This window comes from Orcinus orca, chromosome 6 (assembly GCF_937001465.1).
Source record: "Orcinus orca chromosome 6, mOrcOrc1.1, whole genome shotgun sequence".
Taxonomy (NCBI): Eukaryota; Metazoa; Chordata; class Mammalia; order Artiodactyla; family Delphinidae; genus Orcinus; species Orcinus orca.
This window is the reverse complement of record NC_064564.1, coordinates 31,387,497-31,406,708: the sequence shown is the minus strand read 5'-3', so window position 1 is coordinate 31,406,708 and position 19,212 is coordinate 31,387,497. Positions and strand designations below refer to the sequence as shown.

General features: G+C 52.9%; 1 protein-coding gene across 6 annotated transcripts in view; it reads right to left on the bottom strand.

The window, feature by feature from the left end:
* The window catches only part of FGD3 (FYVE, RhoGEF and PH domain containing 3), a 38,408-nt gene that overhangs the window by 5,885 nt on the left and 13,311 nt on the right, over positions 1-19,212 (bottom strand). For 4 of the 6 annotated variants that reach the window (XM_012538349.3, XM_033413588.2, XM_033413590.2 and 1 more), the window contains 11 exons: positions 17,720-17,809; positions 16,875-17,011; positions 15,120-15,276; positions 13,569-13,707; positions 12,938-12,996; positions 10,029-10,175; positions 9,592-9,684; positions 8,307-8,386; positions 6,899-6,929; positions 5,870-5,977; positions 4,750-4,812 (listed from right to left, as the gene is read on the bottom strand). In XM_012538349.3, the coding sequence (XP_012393803.2) occupies positions 4,750-4,812; positions 5,870-5,977; positions 6,899-6,929; positions 8,307-8,386; positions 9,592-9,684; positions 10,029-10,175; positions 12,938-12,996; positions 13,569-13,707; positions 15,120-15,276; positions 16,875-17,011; positions 17,720-17,809 (1,104 nt within the window). The remainder of the gene's footprint in view (positions 1-4,749; positions 4,813-5,869; positions 5,978-6,898; positions 6,930-8,306; positions 8,387-9,591; positions 9,685-10,028; positions 10,176-12,937; positions 12,997-13,568; positions 13,708-15,119; positions 15,277-16,874; positions 17,012-17,719; positions 17,810-19,212) is intronic. The other 2 variants (XM_049711505.1, XM_033413592.2) reach the window with 2 other exon arrangements.

Genomic DNA, 19,212 nt, shown 5'->3' with positions numbered 1-19,212 from the left:
AGGGACGCTTGCTCTGCCCAAGACCCCATCACCCTCCTCCTCCATCTCATGACCCCTGACCCCATGGACACTGGGTGTAAGAAAACCTTGGGCCCCCTCTCAGTTTATTCCATGCAGCTCAGGACCACAGAGCCCTGTGGGTGGAAAATGGGTGGCACAGACCCGACAAGCAATACTGACGCTCCCCACAGCCACATGCCTTACTGGAGGCCACCCCTGTCACCCGGCCTTGGCTGCCAGCCACACTCTAGCCCTGAGGCACATCTGTCTGCCCCACTCAGGGCTCCTTCCCTTGAGACCATCTCTCAGGACTGCTGGGGCTCAGACATGAGAAGAGAGAGGAGGGGCCATCCCTGGGTCTGCTGTGGCCCAGGAGCCTCAGCCCTCTACCAACCTTCATGGTGACCCTGCCATGCCTGTTTTCCAGGTGAGGACACCAAGGGCACTGGAGGTGGGAGTGGTCAGTGGCAGGTGGCTGGATCTGCGTCTTGCCTTCAAGCACTTACATGTGCTGCAGAACCTGGGCTCTCCAGACCCTGCGAACAGCGCTGCACAACTGCTGAGAACACAGGGAGGCCATGGGGGCTATTGGGGCATCCCTGAGGGGCAGGGCTGCCCACAAGATGGAGGAGAGGCTGTAGCGGGTCAGGGGTATGTGGCCAAGAGCTCAGGTGCTGAAGGTCAGCAGGGACCCCGTCCTGGCCAGAGGGACCAGAGGACAGTTCCTAGAGCCGGGCATCTTGGGGCTGGGGCTTGGAAGAGCGACCCATCCTGGCTTCCTTTTTTTAGGCTGCAGTTCGGTGATCAGACAGGGTCTGAGTACCAGCTTTCTTGGCTGGGTACCAGCTTCCTCGGTGCTGAAGACCGTAAGCCACCATGGCCCATGCTTGATGCGGCTCCCCCAGGCAGTTCCCGACACCGAGGGCTGGTGACCAGGTGGCTGAGGTGAGCCCACCTGCATCGTTGAGGACAGGTCTTCCTGGCCAACCATACTTCCTTTTTGGATGAGGATATAGAATAAGTCAACCAAAGGGAGGGGCTCAGATTTTCTTTTTGGATGTGGAGACATTGGAAAGGCCTGGGCCAAGTCTAACCAGGGAGGTGTGGAACCGTGGCTTCCCTAGTAACAGCCAAGCGACTTCACCCAAAGCGCTCCAAATGCACAAGCGTGGGCGTGGGAGGTCTGTGCCGAGGGCCTGTTTTACTCAACGTCTTCTCTTCAGCAGATTCACTTACAAAGCAGGGAAGCAGGAGGAAAATTCAGGTAAGAATTGGGTCCCAAACAGTGGCCCTGCCAACCAGCGTCAGAAGATGGAGCCACAGTTATCATCGGTCCTAAAGGGTGTGGACATAGGCCCGGGTCTTAGGCCTGGCCCTGTGGTGGGTGCAGCCCAGGCCCTCTGCCCTTCACAGGCAGCCCTGTCCTGGGCTTGGGGTGGAAGGGCGGCACTAAGTTTGTGCATGCTGAACGACGGGTGGCAGGGATGGGGCCTTTCACGACATCGTGGAAGGGTCCATATGTTGCCATGGTGGCTCTGGAGCCCAGGGAGGCCTTGACAGTTCTGTGCTTCCGTGAAGAGAGACGCAACTTTTGCAGAACGGGGAAGTCTTTGTATTCTGCAAGACTCCCTTGCAAAACTTCCTGGTTTGGGTTTAGCTTTTCTTAGGAAAGAGGGCCTAGTGGGAACTGTGCGTCTGAGGACAACACCAGGAAATCAAATGAGCACACCAAGAGTGAGTTTACATTTCCTCTCCAAAAGCTTACATCTGGCATGTTGTAGCAAAGATCACTCTTTCTAGTGCCAGAATTAAAACCCACTTTGGGGTACTTTCCACAAATATCCACTGAGCACATCTCGGACTCGCCCTGTATGGCAGGAGCTTCACTGAGCTGCCCTCCTGGGTCCACCAAAACCTGTGCTCATCAGAAACACAAATGAGAAAAACCATGGCCGGGCCACGTGTGCTGGGGCCGGAGCTGCAAGTCTGTTGCTGATGAGCGTTTGTCTGTTGTAGGGCCTGGGCCTGGCTTGGGGTGGATAAAGGGACTGGGACAAGGAGGCCTGAACTTGAATTGTGATCCCAAGCAACCGGCAAGTCAATGGTGCTGCAGAGCCCTCGGAAGGCTGAGCCCCTGGGTAGAAGAAGGTGGGGTGGCCCGCATATCCACTGGCTGGGCGTCGCCATCGATGCGCAGCAAGTCTGCGGCCTGGCCTGGGCAGACCCCTGGACCGTGCTGAGGCCCTGAGCCTCAGGGACTCTCAGCTACCTTTTCACCTGTCAAAGGAGTTGGGCAACCCATCGGAGGGGCACCCGAGTGGCCAACAGACCCCTGACACGGTTTCTCTCTCTTTTCTCCCCACCCAAGGGAAGGCGAGGGCAGAGGGGGAGGAGTTGCCCAAGGCCTCATGTCAGGACCCACTCCACGTGTTAAAACATTAAACATGGGACCTTCAGGTCCCTTCCAGCTAGAACATTCTCCGATGGGCACTGCCTGTCGTGTGTGCCAGCCCCACCTCCCGCTCCTCTGTCTCTGCCCTGGCACTGGATCTTCCTCAGCCCTGTCTCCCTGACCACACAGCCCACAGCCACTTCTACTTTACCCCGCACCCACGGACTGAGGCCTGCCCGTGGACTCACCCTACAAAGAGTGGGGGTTGCTCATGGCCCTTGATGCCTTCCGGCATGCCCCAGGCCAAGGGTCGGATAGCAGAGGGCCCTGCAGGGGGTCCAGCTCAGCTCCCCTGCAGAGACAGGGAGCAGCAGTACTTCATGCAAAGGGCCATCATGGAGGTTGTCAGAGACCCTGGCCAAGGGACCCTGGAGCTGATTGGAAAGCTGAAGAGGCCCCATGTGTCATTTTTCTCTGGGCAGTTAGTTACACAGATGAAGCTTGAGTGTGCAAGCTGCTTTTCATGATGTTCCTAGACGTTCCAGAAAGGAGCCCAATAGCATACTGCCAGCCTCACACGCACAGTTTGGTGATTCAGAAAGCTGATGGTGGGTTGCTTCATGTGAGAAACACTTGTCAGTGACTCTGGGGTCAGCTGCGAGGGCTTCACAGATGAGGCCTTGGGGCACAGCAGGCATAATTGAGGCATTCTGCACAGAGGGGATAGCAGGTGCAAAGGCCCTGGGACATGGCCAGGTGAGGTAGGCCAGGGCATGGTGGGGGAGGGTGGGCTGGAAGGAAGGCAGGGCCAGACAGAGCCACAATGCAGGAAGCCCCTCAGGGAGTTTGAGGGGCTGTGACAATACCATCTCTCCCCTGCTGATAATGCTGCTTTCAGATTTCCTGACTGAGTTCAAACAAATTAGCACAGGCTCCCTCTGGTTCTCGCAGTGCCACCCTGTGGCAGCAGTAGCACTCAGATAAGGGGGTTCCCTCCTCTCACTTGGTCTCTGAAGCCCATCATGCCCTAGAAATGCTCCATCCCTCCATGGGAGCCCAAAAACTCCTCAAGGTTTTCCCAGTGCCTGGCAGTCAGAGACACGTCGGGTCAGGGGTCGTGTGGTGACCTGGCAAAGCTTCTGCTCTTGTAACAGAGCAGGGGACTGGAGCATCTGGGCACACCTGTTCTGGGGCCTCAGCTGGGGCCCAATGCTACCCAGCAGCAAGGATTGTGTGGGAGGAGGGGACTCGTTTTCTTACTAAAAATCTAAGCCAGGACAGGAACATTTACTCCCCGTGAGGAGCTAGACATCCGTCCCTCCCTCTGCTGCTGTCCCAGGAAAGTCAAGTCCCACCACAAGGCCTTTGAGGCAAAGGCCAGGTCTCCTCACCTATCAAGCCTGTTCCTAAAATGGGTTGACCCTAACGAGTGCCAACCCAGAATGGCTGTGATGACCAGCAGGGTGGCCCTCGTAGCCAGAAAAGAAGGAGCTCTGCAAGTTGGTGCGAAATTCAGGCAGACTTTGCTGTCCAACTGGGGAGCACCTGCCACCAAGGGAGTGCTGGCCCAGATGAGGGATGTGAGAAAGAGAAGTCAGGGGGAGGGAAGGAGAGGCAGGCCCAGTGGAGAGAATGTGGGGGCTGGACCAACCTACCCATGGAAGAAGTTCCGCTTTAGGAGCAAAGCCCCTGTTAGGGGTCAGGCTGGGGCTCAGGCCTCCACTCATTCCTTCTGAGCCCGGAAAACTGAGGGATAGGGCAAAGCGAAGATGCCCAGGAGAATCCCCTCTCAGGATGCAGGGTACAGCACCTCCTTGGTAGTCTAGGCTTATAACTGTCATCAGACTTCACGACTATTAGGCCCAGTGGTTAATAATGATGCTTCCCTGTACTGGATACTCACTGCATGCGAGGCGCACACATTTACCCTGTTACTAATCTCCCAAACTGACAGAGCAGGAGGGACTCGGGCATAGTCCCATGGCCTGGCCCTGTCGGGGTGGGGACATGCACACAGGCTATCTGACCCCGGACCACGCCTTCTCCGCCCACATTGACTGAGCCTCCTGAGGGCCAGGTACCGCCTTGATCCACATTTCATCCAGGCATACTTTACCTGTGGTAAAGAGCACAAGTCTTCAGAAGAACTCAGCTGTGTAACCTTCACCCACCCAAGGAAATGGACATTTGGGTCCCAGCGGGCTTGCCCCAGCCCTCCACCAACAGGCCCCAGAGGCCATCACTGTGAGGACCCAGGTCACACGGAAGGGGGAGGCTAAACCCTCACCCTCAGGTCACCCTGGTCTGACCCCAACTTCCACCTCCCACCCCTGTCAAAGCTGGGGGGGGTCACTCACCCCTGCAGCACCCCCTCCACCAGTGGCTACCGCTGCAGGCACCTCTGAGCTGGCGCTCACCATCTGGAGGGGACAAGACAGCTGGCATGAGCAGAGGTCTGTGGCCACATGCTGACATCCAAGGCAGTGCTGGAATGCCACCATTCCTTCTGTCTGGTCACAGGGTCAGGAGGAAGACTGTCGGGGCCTGGTGTTTGCTATGACTTTGGGAATCTGTCCTCCCTGGCCTGAAGGCATCTCAGAAGAGTTATCATTTCCCAGCTGGGGTGGAGGGCGGTGGGCAGGTATGAACCTCCTTGAGGCCCACCCGGCCTAACCAGCTGCATCACACCATGTGAGGTGGCCCTGGCCTCTAGCTGTCCTCAGGCATCTGTGGAGAGCTCGGTGCCCTGCCTTCTACGGTCAGGCTCTGTCTCTGCACCAACTTTAACGGCAGGTATGGGGTGGGGTGGGGGGGTTCTGTTTCCAGGTCACCTCTTTTCAAGGTAGGGGACAGTACTTTCCCTGCCCGGGGACAACACAAAGTTTTCTTCTAAAATAGTCCAGAAAGCAGACAAAATGGAGATTTGATGCAAATATTAAGTGGATAATGAGGTGGCCTGTGGCCCACAGACCAGTGAGACCACAGGGAGGGCCAACCCGGCCTGGTGTCTGGGACTCAGGGCTGCTCAACCAGGCTGGGCTGGGTATCTCTTAGCTTCAGGGATGTCCCTGAGGCATGGAGTGAGGGACCCTCACTGTGAAGTCATGTTTGGTTGTACCTAGACAGAGGGGATGGCCAAGGCCTAGGGTGGACCCATCTGGCCCTGGGTGGGGATCCTGCTTCCTGGCTCCCCCCAGGCCTGGGGACAGCTTCCCATGGGGAGCAAGCTACCCCTGCTGATAAGATCACAGCCCCTAGGTGCATGTGATAGGACAATGCCTCATGTAGCAGCTGTATCCAGGCCTGTCCTTCCCTCCCTCCTGTCCAAGCGCTGACCACCCCAGCTATAAGGTACAGGCGTCCCCACATGGCTGCCCAATAAAGGTGGGCATGAGGAGAGCATGGGGACCAGCTTCCCCCCCAAGCACCAGTCCTTGTGCAAAGGGCCTGGGTTGCCCCAGGGACACTGGCACTCACAGGCGGGTCTGGAGTGAGGGAGGAATTCTCATCCTGGCCGAAGGAGCCACTGAAGGCCTTGAAAGTCTGGCTGTTCTGCTTGTGCTTCTCAATGGTGGCCTCAATGACCTGAAACAAAACCACAGAGAACAAGGGCCCTCAGAGAGCATTCCAGGAGGGTGAGGACAAGGGTCCCGTGGTCATTGCGTTCTCCCCTGACCAACAGCCTCACATGTCCTCTGAGATGAGGAAACAAGGCTCAGGGATGTGATCAGTGACTGACCGGGTCCCCACTCCAATCTCCATGGCTCCCAGTGCCACCCCACATGCAGTTCTCCAAGCCAAGGGCAGATGCTCTTGGAACAGTTTATATGGATTCGAGGCCACGTTTCCATTCCTGCAACAGCATTCCCATCTAATATCTGTTTGAATTTCCTTTTTCTCTTCTCACTCAGATTTCTGTCTTATGAATTTTGGGAGCCACGAATGGTGGCTAACCATCACTAATGGTTAGCGTTTGGCCTGGTGGTGGTCTGCCAACCCCAGTCACTGCCTTGGCCTCCGCTCTGACGTGGCCCTCCTGACCTGTGTCCCTACCATGGCTGGTTCTGAGCTGAGCCTGCTCTGGCTGCCCCAGGACACTGCCTGGCCTGTCTTTGGAAGCACAGGCTCCGTCCTGGAAGTCAAGCTCCTCGTCCTGCAAGACCCACCGCTCCTGCCAGCCATGGAGGGAAGGACAACACGGACCCACCTTGGAGCTGCCAGACAGTGGAGATCCTCCCCAGGGTGAGGGCACCTCCCCGCATGTCCACCTCCAGGCCTTTATGTTTCTTTGTTTACTGGGGAGCCCCAAATAAGAGAATGGATTCAAAGGTTTGTGGAGTCTGAAGGTGCTTATAAACTTGGTCACCCCATCACTTCAAGGTGGATAGATGGGTGGGTAATACCTGGGGGGGACACGGGGCCATCCCATCCCTTGCTCCAACATGAAATGGCCATACCACTCAAGAATTTGGTCATTTGGTTACTTTAAAACTTTAGGAGCTTCACCTGAATCCATTCTTTCTTTTCCTCTTCTGTCCTATAAAAGCCAAAAGAGTATTTTATTCATTTAGTCTTGGATACTGACTCTAAACCACCTGATTCCTCTCAGCCCTGAAGTACATGCCTGTGCTGCTCACTGCCTGGAAGTGCAACTCACGGCTTGGGAGAGTGGCCCCGAAGGCTCTGGAACACTGTGGCCAGCATCACCAGGTGCAGTCAGGCGAGGTCAAGTGTGGCCAGGTGGAGTTAAGTGTGGCCTTGTGGGTGCAGGTGGGGTCAGGTGTGACCAGATGAAGTCAGATGTGGCTAGATGTGGTAAGCTTGATATGCAGAGCCCTCTGCAGTGGATGTAAACCAACACTTCGGTGGGCCACAATGGGTCATTGCAAAGATCTCACGTCATTGGCGGAAGTGAGAGATGGGCTCTCCCAAGCCCCGCCACAAGTCATGCACCATCTTAAAGGGTAGTGTGACAACAGCCACCAAAATTTAAAGTGGACATGCTACCCTTTGGCCAGCAATTTTACTTCAGGAATCTACCAGATGGACGTAACGACATATATGTACAAAACTTGGTTCATGGACACTGCTTGCAGCACCATTTGCGACAGCAAGACCCCAGAGGACCTAGGTGCCCGTCAATGGGAACCAGCCAACGATCATATTGGAAAATTATGCTGCTTTAGAAAATGGTGCTCATATATGGGATGATTTCTGATAAATTAAATGAAAAAAGCAAGATGCAGAACAGACTAGATAGAAAATGGTCATCTGTGATTTAAAAAATAGATACAGGGCTTCTCTGGTGGCACAGTGGTTAACAATCCACCTGCCAATGCAGGAGACAAGGGTTCGAGCCCTGGTCTGGGAAGATCCCACATGCCGTGGAGCAGCTAAGCCCATGCGCCACAACTACTGAGCCTGCATTCTAGAGCCCGCGTGCCACAACTACTGAAGCCCATGCGCCCTAGAGCCCGTGCTCTGCAACAAGAGAAGCCACCCCAATGAGAAGCCTGCGCACCACAACGAAGAGTAGCCCTTGCTCGCTGCAACTAGAGAAAGCCTGCGCACAGCAACAAAGACCCAACACAGCCAAAAATAAATAAATAAATTTATTTTTAAAAATAAATAAATAAAATTAAAAATAGATACATATGTATGGGGACAGAAATTCCGGAAGGATACTTCAGAGATGGTTAAGAATGTCTGCTGGGGGTGGGGAACAGGGGGTGGGCAGAGGCTTAATTTTCATTGACTTCCCCTTAGTACTGTTACATTTTAAACCACAAATAAGCGAGTAAAATGAACACAAACACATCGAAAATTTATGCAGTTTAGAAAAGGAAGCCATCTGCTAAAATTTCAGGTCAAACATATTCACACAGCGGCAGACACCCAGGCAGCTGAAACCTACCGAGTTTGTAGCTCCAGGGACCTTTTCTTTCCAGTTATGATGAATGTGTAGGCTGCATTTGACTTGACGACATCCTGCACCTGAAGGCATACAACAAAGGACAAAACAAAAACAGTAGGTCACTTTTAGCAGGTCCTGAACTGTGGACTCACACTCTGAGACTTGGAGGCCTTTCCCTGAGAAGGGGGGGCAGAGGTGACCCAGTGAGTCTGCAGGGGAGTGCTCAGCTTAGGGTCATGGTTGCTGCGGGCCACTCCGTGAGTCAGTCCATGGTGGAGGGTGGACCACCGACCTGCTCAGGCAGGGCTGGGACCACTCATTCACTGTTCTTGGAACTGCCGGCCAAATCTGCCTGCTCTCAGGGCTTCCCAGGAAGTCAGCCCCAGTGCCTTTCCCCACAAAGGTACCCACAGGCACTCCCGACACAGGGATGGGAATCTTAGGAGAAGAGCCAGGAGGATCTCCACTACTCTGCCGGGGTTTCTGAGGCCCCATGGGCAGGTACCTTCTATCTGCAGGTGTCTGCAACAGGGAGCCTTCCCTCATCCCCTCAACACTCTACTCCCACAGCCCTTGGGAGTAGATGTGGCCCACAGGCTGGCCACTGTCAGAAGGGATTGTTTTTGCATCACTAATGCAACCCTTCACTTTTTAGAATAAAGAAATACTTTGCTTTAGCCAGTATTTTTGGAGTGCCCGTTAATTCAAAGCACTCTCCCACAGAAGAGGGGGACTGACTCCAGCTCCAGCAGCCCCACAGCACGAGACATCAATGGAGGCAAGGAATAGGGACAGCAGGGACAACAGGTCATCTGGACCTTGGGTACAAGTGCCTGCAGAACCTCATCTGGGCTCCAAATTGGTGCAGGAGTGGAGAGAGCATGGACCAAGGACCAGGGAACAGGCAGGATGGGCACCCCATCTGCATTCACCCCAAGTTTCCCTTAGAGTCTGTAAGTGGGGCCCTTAGGGCTGACTTCACAGGGGACAGGAGATGGCCCAGGTCCTGGCATTGCCCTTCATCCTGCCAACATGAAGCCGGCAGCGCACTGTCAGGTAGGCCAAGTGGAGGGACAGGGGATCCTGCCCATTCAGCCCAGGATGCTAGGCCAAGGCGCCCTCAGAGATGTTCCCCCATGCCTGGGTCAGGATAGAAGTAAGGCTCAGAGAAGTAGTCAGGCAACCAGTTGCACAGCAGTGAGTACTTTGGTGGCTAAAGCGCTGTGTCCCTACACCTGCTCTGTGCTTTCTCAGGGGAACAGATCGGTGGGAGGGGCTCACCCACCTGGAGGTCGGAAATGTCCATCTTCTCCCGGACACTGAACTTCTGGCCCATGAGCCGCAGTTTGGGCACGCAGTAAAGGATCATGCTGTTGAACTGCGATAGTGACGGGCACGTATGGGGTGAGGGGCGGTTGACTCCACAGAGGAGCACCCCAAGGAGGAGGTGGGGCGTGGCTCTGGCAAGAGTGGGCCGGGCTAGGCGGGGCTGGGCTGAATGTGGGAGTGGTGAGGGCATGCTGGGGGTTGGACTGGGGGAGTGGCTTAGTGGTGGGGCGGGGCTCTGCAGCTGGTTGGGCCTGGGTTGGGTGAGGGTGTGGCTGAGTGGCTGGGTAGGCCCAGGCTCTGCCGCTGGGCTGGGTGTGGCGTGGCAGGGGCGTGGTTCTGCAGCTGGGCTGGGCAGGACTGGGCAGGGCTGGGTGTGACCGGTTGGGGGCTCACCAGGAAGAGGTGGCGGTCCTGGGTCGTGCCATTCTTGGCTGATAGCTTCTGGATGTGGCCCTCCTTGATCAGCTCGTTCGCAGGGTTGACGATGTCCTCCTCCCCACCCAGTCTCTCGTATACCTCCAAGAGCTTGTGCATTTTCTCCTGAGAGAGACACGGGGCTCAGGCAGCTGCACAACCACAGGGATTGGAGGCCTGCCAGGGCTGGGGACCCAGAGGTGTGTGGAACCCTGCCCTGCAAGTGTGGTCCAGAACCAAGGAGGGACCACGATCCTGCTGACAACGGTGGGAGGGAAAACACGGGCCTTGTAGAACAGAGGTTCACCTTGCAGAGAGTAATAAATAATAACAACAGTTAGCACCATTGCTATGTGCCACACCCTGTTCTAAACACAATGTGGGTATTAATTAATTTAATTCTAGCACCGGCCTTAAGAGGCAGATGCCATTACTATCCTCAATCTATAGACAGAGAAACCGAGGCACAGGAAAATCAAGTGAGTTGCTGGAGATGTTTCAGCTAGAGAACTGGGACTGGCTCTCTTAGCCTCCACAGTGAAGGGCATTGGGTCAGAGGAGATACGTTGGGCAGCTGCAACTTTTGCCCTGGACAGTCATCCCTTCTTGTGGTAGCCTTACCTGGTTTCCTGCTCCACCCTCAGATGGCCCAGGGCCATGATGAGACCAGACCTCTGCCTACCCGCAGGTCATCGCCCTCTGTTCTCGAGACTGGTTGTGTGGTCATATGGCCAACCAGCACCCTTGTGGTGTGAGGGGAGAGGGTAGGCAGCTCATTGCTCCAGCTCTGGGCCAAGAGGCCATAGGCCCTGACCAGGGGCTTGAGCCAAGAGTGAAGGAGTGAACTCAGCAAAAGGCAGAGCTGAGCCTACAGGAACCTTAACCCAGCAACAAGGAGCATGGATCCACCATGCTACAGCACCACTGCCCTTGGACCTGACCAATCTTAGCCTGCACTCCCTGGAAGCAGGCTGATTTGGTAGCTCTTCTGCCTCTGGCATGGAAACAGGTGGTAGATGTGGGCATGGGAGCAGGAGGGGGAGCCAGCATGGAGAGTGAGGAAGAGCAGGCTAGGCAGGGCCAAAGGGCCTTGTGTGTACTGGGGGCTGGGCGTGCAGTGGACATGTAGGAGAGCTAATGTGTGTACCTGTGAGGCAGTGGCAGGCCAGGAGGCTTCTGGACAGGGAGTGACAAAATAAGCAACCCATAGAAAGCTCTTAGTAGAGAAGTACGGACCGGAGACCAGGGAGATTGGTGGTGGGGAGGTTGGGGGGTTGGTCCAGGTTGAGGGGATTAGGGATGGACAGGTGGAAGCATGAAGAGGGTCCCATGAGCACACATTGATAAGCCTTCCCCCACACCTGACCAGAGCCCCCTGCCGGTCACAGAGGCCTCACCAGACTTGGAGCGAGAACTGCCACACAGTGGACATGCTATTGTGGGACAGGAGTCCACCCCAAGCCCCTCAGAGATGTAGGCCCATGGGGGCTCCTCCATGGGCTCTGTGTGAGCTCATGACCACAGAGTTCCATGAAGCAGCTCTTTCTCCTCCATTAGATTTAGTCTTGGGGAGGAAGAAAAGGGGAGATTAGATAAAAAGTATCTAGAGTGAAATGTCACCTGTTTAGGTTGCCATGGGTGCCCCACTGTGGGCCTGACCTCAGGCGCATCTGGTCTGGGGGCTCCAGACCCAATCCCGGGGACAGGCAGGTAATGAGGACACAGGACGTGGACCACACATAGCAAGAGCTGCCCCAAAACAGGCGGCCCGTCTCTCATTTCTCCTTTTTGAGAGATGTGGGGTCAAAGAAATATTTCACTTTCTTTTTCCTCTCAAACAACAGCAGTGCCCATGTGAAAGTGAATAGGTCTCAGGACTGAGGCAACCAGGGCTGGGTAGGGACTGTGGCGGCCTGGAGAGCCGGCCCACTTAGGGGGCACCTCGCCTCGTCCCAGGTTTTAGTGTGGGCCTGGGGTTTTCAGAGTTTTCCAGTAAAGCCAGGAATTTGGATTCTCCTGTGAAATGACCTGATCTCTAATTCTGGGCAAGGATTTAGAAATTCTTACACCATGTCCAGGCAGTGTGCAGGCCAAACAAGGGCCTCTGAAGACAGGGCCCACTGAGTCAAAAGGCATTGGTATGGGCCAGTAGGCCTCCCCATCGGCAGAGCCTATTACTTGGGGGCGTTAGATCAACAAGAGGACACCATCTCCTCCACCTTCAGGCTGTATTTGGAGGTGGGGCCTTTGGTAGGTGATTAAGTTTAGATGAGGTCATGGTCATGGGGTGGGGGAGGGGTGGGGCATGATGAGATTAGAGCCCTATTAAGAGAGACACCAGAGAGCTTGCTCTCTTTTTTTGCCATGTGAGGGCACAGCGAGAAGGTGGCTGTCTACAAGCCAGGAACCAAATCCGCCAGCACCTTGGTCTTGAACTTCCAGCCTCCGGAACGGTGAGAGTGAATGTCTGCTGTTTAAGCTGTCCAGTCTACAATACTTTGTTAGAGCAGCCCCAGCTGACAGAGCTTCAGTGAGTGAATGAACGAACAAATGAATGATGCTAACGCCAAGAGCTAACACTAAGTTATGCCAGGTCCTGTTCTGAGCACTTCACGTAGAGTGATTTAATCCCCACAACAGCCCAATGAGACAGATTCTGTCAGTGACCTCATTTTACAGATGGGGAAACTGAGGCATGGAGCGCTATATAACTTACCAGCAATCACCAAGCTAGTAAGGGACAGGCCTGTCTGGCTCTCAGTGGAGTCTCTGTCTTCCTGGGGGACAGGTGGGTGAGTATGCATGCTGACAGTACCTGGCCCACCCTGTGCCCTCCCTGCCCCAAACTACTGGTCCCTTGGGCATCTTCCAGGGTCGCCCACACTCACCATTTTCCGAATGGCAGCGTTGGAGTGGTTGGCAGCTGTGGAGATGAGCTCCAAGGACCCTGCAGGGAGAAGGCAGAGTCAAGCTGCAGGGCGCCTGGTGGCTCCTCGCCCCACGAGGCTTAGTGTCAGGTTCTGCCCTGCTCCTGCCCTTTCCCACGGTTGTACCAGGCTGCTCATGAGACCTGGCCCTGGGTGTGGAGGTGTGACCCTGCAGATGCATCCCATTTGCTGGGGGTCCGCTGGGGCTGGCATGCCACTCCCCTGTGCAGACCTTGCCCCATGCTGCCTGCCAGCTGCTCCCCATGCACCAGGAGCAGCCTTGCCAGCCCCATAAGGTCCTCCGTGAGGGCTAAGCTCTGCCAACACTTAGCAGCCCCCTCCACAGAACCATCATCCACCCCTCGCACTGCAATGGGGGCAGGGGCAGTTTTCCCTTACACTCAGACTCTCAGTCACCTCCTTGTTTAGGGGTCACTTGGAGCTCTCTCCGTCTCTCTGTCTCTGTCTCTCTCTATCTCTTTGTCTCTCTCTTTCTGTCCCTGACTCTCTGTCTCTCTCAATGTGGGTTTTCAGCAGGGGCCCCAGCTCCCACTGCCCAGGAGCCCCTCAGCCTGTGGCCGGCTTGGCTCACTCTCTGCATCCTTCCAGTCTGGGGCATCCTCTGGGAGCCTCTTCAGATAGTCCTTGAGCAGCAGCTCATAGCGGGGGACCCTCTGCACGGGCTCCAGCATATGGTGCTGCAGCGTCAGGTTTCCGCACATCTCCTGCTTCTGTGGGGGAGATAGAGGCAGTGTGGGGCAGCCATGGACACACATGTGTATCCCCCAGGAGGCTGCCTGGAGTACTGTACCCAACTGACTGCAGACCACATCTTACAGCAGAGGAAACTGAAGTTTGGAGAGGTTGAAGGATGGAGTAAGGAGCTGGACCCCAGGCAGGCCTGCTCTAGACCCAGCGCTGGCCTTTCTATACACATCCTCATTGGAGGCTGTTCTGTGGGAACAGCTGGGAGGGGTGAGCGTGCAAGGAGTGCAGGCAAAAGGGGAGAAGGAAACACTCTGATAGTATCAGAGCTATCCTCTCTGGGGAGGGACAGGGATGCTGAGACATGCAGGGGGATCTAGGACCCTACGCTGAGAAATCATGGGTGACCTGATTACAGTGGGATCTGGGGAAAACACAGAAAGTTATCAAGGGGCCACCCCAAATCCGAGCCTGGCCTCCAAACCCTCAGCACAGAGGGACTCTGTGCCCATTAACCCTTCAGGGTACAGTGAGGAATGTAGGTGCACGTATGCATGTGTGAACACATATGTATGTACACATGTGCACATGTGCCTATGTATTACGTGTGCACATGTATGCATGTATGTGCATGTGGCACATACTTGAAATATTTTTTAAAGAATTACTTTATTTAAAATTGGTGAATGTGGCTAATTAAAACCCCAAAATTTTGTATGGAAAACAAAATCATACATAAAGTTAAAAAATAAAACATCAATGGAGAAAAATAATTTGCAACACATTTGACAGTTAACAGCTGACATTCTTAACATACAAAAACCTCATGAATCAGTAAGAAAAAGACCAACATGGCAGTAGACAACAGCAACCAGAGGTGTGAACAGGCTGTTTGCAGAAAAAGAGAAAGAAAAGATCAATGCAACATTTTCCTAAGTGCTTCCACTAGCCATTGAGAGATGCTGTGGAGGGAGACCAGCATGTTTGGATCCAGGTCCTATTGAATAATAGTTTCTGATGACATAGATCGCACAAACTTTTTTTTTTTTTTTTTTTTTGCGGTACGTGAGCCTCTCACTGTTGTGGCCTCTCCTGTTGCGGAGCACCGGCTCCGGACGCGCAGGCTCAGCGGCCATGGCTCACGGGCCCAGCCGCTCCACGGCACGTGGGATCTTCCCGGACCGGGGCACGAACCCGTGTCCCCTGAATCGGCAGGCGGACTCTCAACCACTGTGCCACCAGGGAAGCCCCGCACAAACTTTTTGAGCCACGATTTCCTCACCCATGAAATGAGAATGATGATTTGTCCCTGGAAGTTATCTTAAGGATCAAAGCATCAATAGAGCATCTGGACACATCCCACAATTTTACTGATTTTCTCCATGTTGAAACACAAAGCCAGCACTGTGCCCGTGAAGCAGAGGTGGGACCGCCCTACCTGGATGCCTTGGACAATGTCCTTAAATACCGGTGAGCGCTGGGTCCAGGTGCTCACCAGCTCCACGGCCCGGTCAAAGTTCTTGACATATTCACCATACATCTTGAGGAATGGGGCCAGCTTCTGCAGGATGTCTCCAAGCCGGGGGTTTGTGTCCCTTTGTGGGGGAGTGAGTGAGATCGTCAGGCAAACAGCTCCACTGAAGTGCCAGGGTGAGACAGGGACTTCACCAGGGAGCTATGGGACAATGGCCTGACTCCCAGCTCTGTGTGATGGTGGGCAAACTGGTCACCTTCCCTAAGCCTTAACTTTCCTTCCCTGTATCACATGGGATGGAAAATAGTGTGTTACCTAGAGGATCATGTAAAGTACTTCAACCATGCAGTCATAGAACGATTGCTCAAAACCAGGAGTTGTTAGTAATAATGGAATCACTTTAATGATGAGCCACAGTTATCAAAAAGAATCAAGAAAACCCCATTATACTTCTTCTGTACGAGCGAAGATTAGGAACAATGGGGCAATCTAACTCTGGCAGTGTCACGGGAAAGCAGCACTGTGTAATAATGAATGGTTTGGACAGGGATTTGGAAATAAATTTCAAGGAGCAGAAAATATATTAATAACCTTTGACCTTAGAACTGTGGGGGATTTATCCTAAAGAAATAATCAAAAAGAAGAAAAAAAGGCATATGCATAAAGTCATCCTCTGCAGCATTACTAGGAACATGCACTCAAAGGCCCACCACCTGTGAAGACGGATGGGCAAGCTGCTGGACTCTCTCACCCTTATTATACAAGGGGTGTCTGTGTGCTGACAGTCTCTCCAGGGCCTTGAGGAGAAAACTTATATCTAGCAGGTGTGCACTGCATCAGCCAGAAAGCCAATCTAGCCCTGCGCTTTAACCTCATGGCCTTGGACACAGTATAACCTGCTCTGCAGGTGGAGCATGTCTTTCTAAATATTTACGAATTGCCCTGGACCCCTGCTGAGCCTTGCAGGTGCAGGGACAACCCCCAATCAAGCCCCCTGGCCTCTGTGTTCTCCCTGGCCTGGCTGCAGCTTGGAAATGACCTCTTCTCTTACCACAGAACCACACACTGGCTCAAGCCAGGCCAGTGAAGAGGGGAGACAGCAGAGACCCCAAAGCAAAGCTGCAGCAGCACCCAGAACAGAGGGGGAAGCACATAATTTGGAGAATGGCAAGCTGGGGGCCATGCCTGTAATGTTTTATTATCATTTCTTACAGCTGGGCAGTCCCTCTGCTACAAATGAACGGAAGCGGCAGAGGGACAGAGGGACAGCCCTCTGGGGACACTGCTGAGGAAGAAAAACATCTCATTTTTTAAAGCAGAGGTGCAATATACACTAGGAGGGAAAATAAACCAATAAGCACTGTCTATTCACTGGTGTTTGCAGATGGCAAACCTCATTTAAATTCCACAAAGCCCTGAGCAGGTATTAAAGTCCTTTTAATTTGCAGATGAAGAAGCTAAGACACTGAGAGGGCTTGGGGTCAGGGTTGGCCCAGGACCCTACCGAAAGAGAGCCCAGGGCACTATGAGACAGGCTCCCCAGGTGTCTCCTGGCTTTTGGGCATACAAACCCCAGATTTAGAGGCTGCTTGGCAGAGAGTATTCAACAAAACCACTGCAATAGTGTCACCATGACCCTCAACCACCAAGGGCATTGGAGCCAAACTCCCTGGGAGATGCCAGCCCCTACACTTCCCAGGCACCATGAGCTGCACTTACCACTCATTCGTGATCCGTGTCTGCAGCTCAGGAAGGAGGAACTTCCCGTGGAAGCAATAGATGGAGGAGATGTTAGAGAAGATGCCTGTGGTGACTTCCGAAGGGATCCCTGCTTCCATCAGTCGGGTGCAGAAAACCTGGGCACAGAGAAGCCCATGCAGTGGTCACTGAGTGTGGGTCACTGCAGATGGTTACGATCATGCTTCTGCTGCAGGTATGGGAGCTCAAGAGAGGCTGCCATTGCCTTATGTTTTCTTAGTGAACCTTCCACTTCATCAAACTGGCTCAAAGAACCTTATGGTCTTAAAGCAAGCTAACTTATGGCTAAGAATTGGGGGTGAGGCAGGGACAGTCCCCTCTAGATGGGGACAGGCCATCTTTCTTCCATCTGCCCATCAAGGGAAGTGGATGGTCCTGATTTCCTTTCTTTGCTTTGTGAGCTACAAACAGAAGAAGCACCTGTCAAAACCCAGTTTCTGTTGCAGTTTTACTTCCTGTGCTCATAAACCCTACGTTGCCAGGTGGACAGGGAGAGTGCCACCCACTTTCCCAACTATTTATGCAGAAAGATGTCCAGAGGCCATTTACATGCTCAGATAATTTAACTGCCAAGAAGAAAAAAACCCCAAGGTGACTGGATGAGACAATTGCCCCAAAGCCACAAGTTCTGAAAGCAAAAACTAAGACTTTCTGGAGGAGACTTAAATTTGTCCAAGTTTTAGTATTCATGTCAGTCATACTCCAACTGCAAGCCCTAGCCAATGCTAAGAGAGAAAGTTTGCCTCTGAAACTGTCCACTGAAACTCTGGAAGTGGACAAAGGCAGGCCCAAGCCAGGAGGGCTACCTGGTCTAGCAGGTGTAGACGCTTCACGTAGGTCTCCTCAGTATGCAGCAGCTCCTGGGCAATGTGGAGCAGCTTCTGGGGCTCAGCGCACTGTGAAGAGAAGAGCCATAGCTCACCTAGGGAAGATGAGTTTTGGGGAGGCATGATATGACAAAGGCTACCCGCTGTATGCCAGGGATGACCAGGGGCCCCAAAAGACCAGAGGAGGCTGCTGGGACTGGGATGTGGGGCTCAGTTCTCACAGATGGAATTTCCAGGGAGGTTTCTGGGGAAGACATAATAGTTTCTACCAACCCCCCCCAAACCTTCTGCAGCCCAGAGAGAACTCTATCTTCCCAGGGCTTTAACTACAAAGGAGCTGCAATAGCCACATCAAAATATATCGTGGAGTGACATCAGCAAGGTGGCAGATTAGAAAGCTACAGGCCCTCCCAACAGGCACATGAAAAGATGCTCCACATTGCTAATTATTAGAGAAATACAAATCAAAACTATAATGAGGTACCACCTCACACTGGTCAGAATGGCCATCATTAGAAAGTCTACAAATAAGAAATGCTAGAGAGGGTGCGGAGAAAAGGGAAACCTTCTACACTGGGAATGTAAATTTGTGCAGCCACTATGGAGGTCCCTCAAAAAACTAAAAATAGAGTTGCTATATGATTTTGCAATCCCACTCCTGGGCATACGTTCAGACAAAACTATAATTCAAAAAGATACATGCACCCCAATGTTCATTGCAGCACTATTTACAATAGCCAAGACATGGAAACAACCTAAATGTCCATCAAAAGATTAATGGATAAAGAAGATGCGGTACATATATACAATGGAATATTACTCAGCCATTAAAAAGAATGAAATAATGCCATTTGTAGCAACATGGGCTAGAGATTATCACACTAAGTGAAGTAAGCCAGACAGAGAAAGACCATATGATATCACTTATATGTGGAATCTAAAATATGACACAAATGAACTTATCTATGAAACAGAAACAGACTCACAGACATAGAGAACAGACCTGTGGTTGCCAAAGGGGGGGGAAGGGATGAATTGGGAGTTTGGGATAAGCAAATGCAAACTACTATATATAGAATGGATAAACAACAAGGTCCTAGTGTATAGCACAGGGAACTATATTCAATATCTTGTGATAAACCATAATGGAAAAGAATATTTTAAAAAATATATATATGTATATATATAACTGAATCACTTTGCTGTGCAGTAGAAATTAACACAGCATTGTAAATAAACTATACTTCAAGAAAATATATTAAAAAAAAAAAAAGAAAGTTATAGGCCCTCCTTCCCCCACACATGAGTTAACAATATACAAACAAGAATACCTCTGTGGAAACTTTAGAGACCAGCTGAGAAGCTACAGCTTCCAAGGCATTGTAAAACTAAGAAGAGATTCTATCAAATAGAGAATGAAAATTGGCATGTTTGGAACACCCTTTTGTGTTCCTCCCCCATGCAGCATAGCA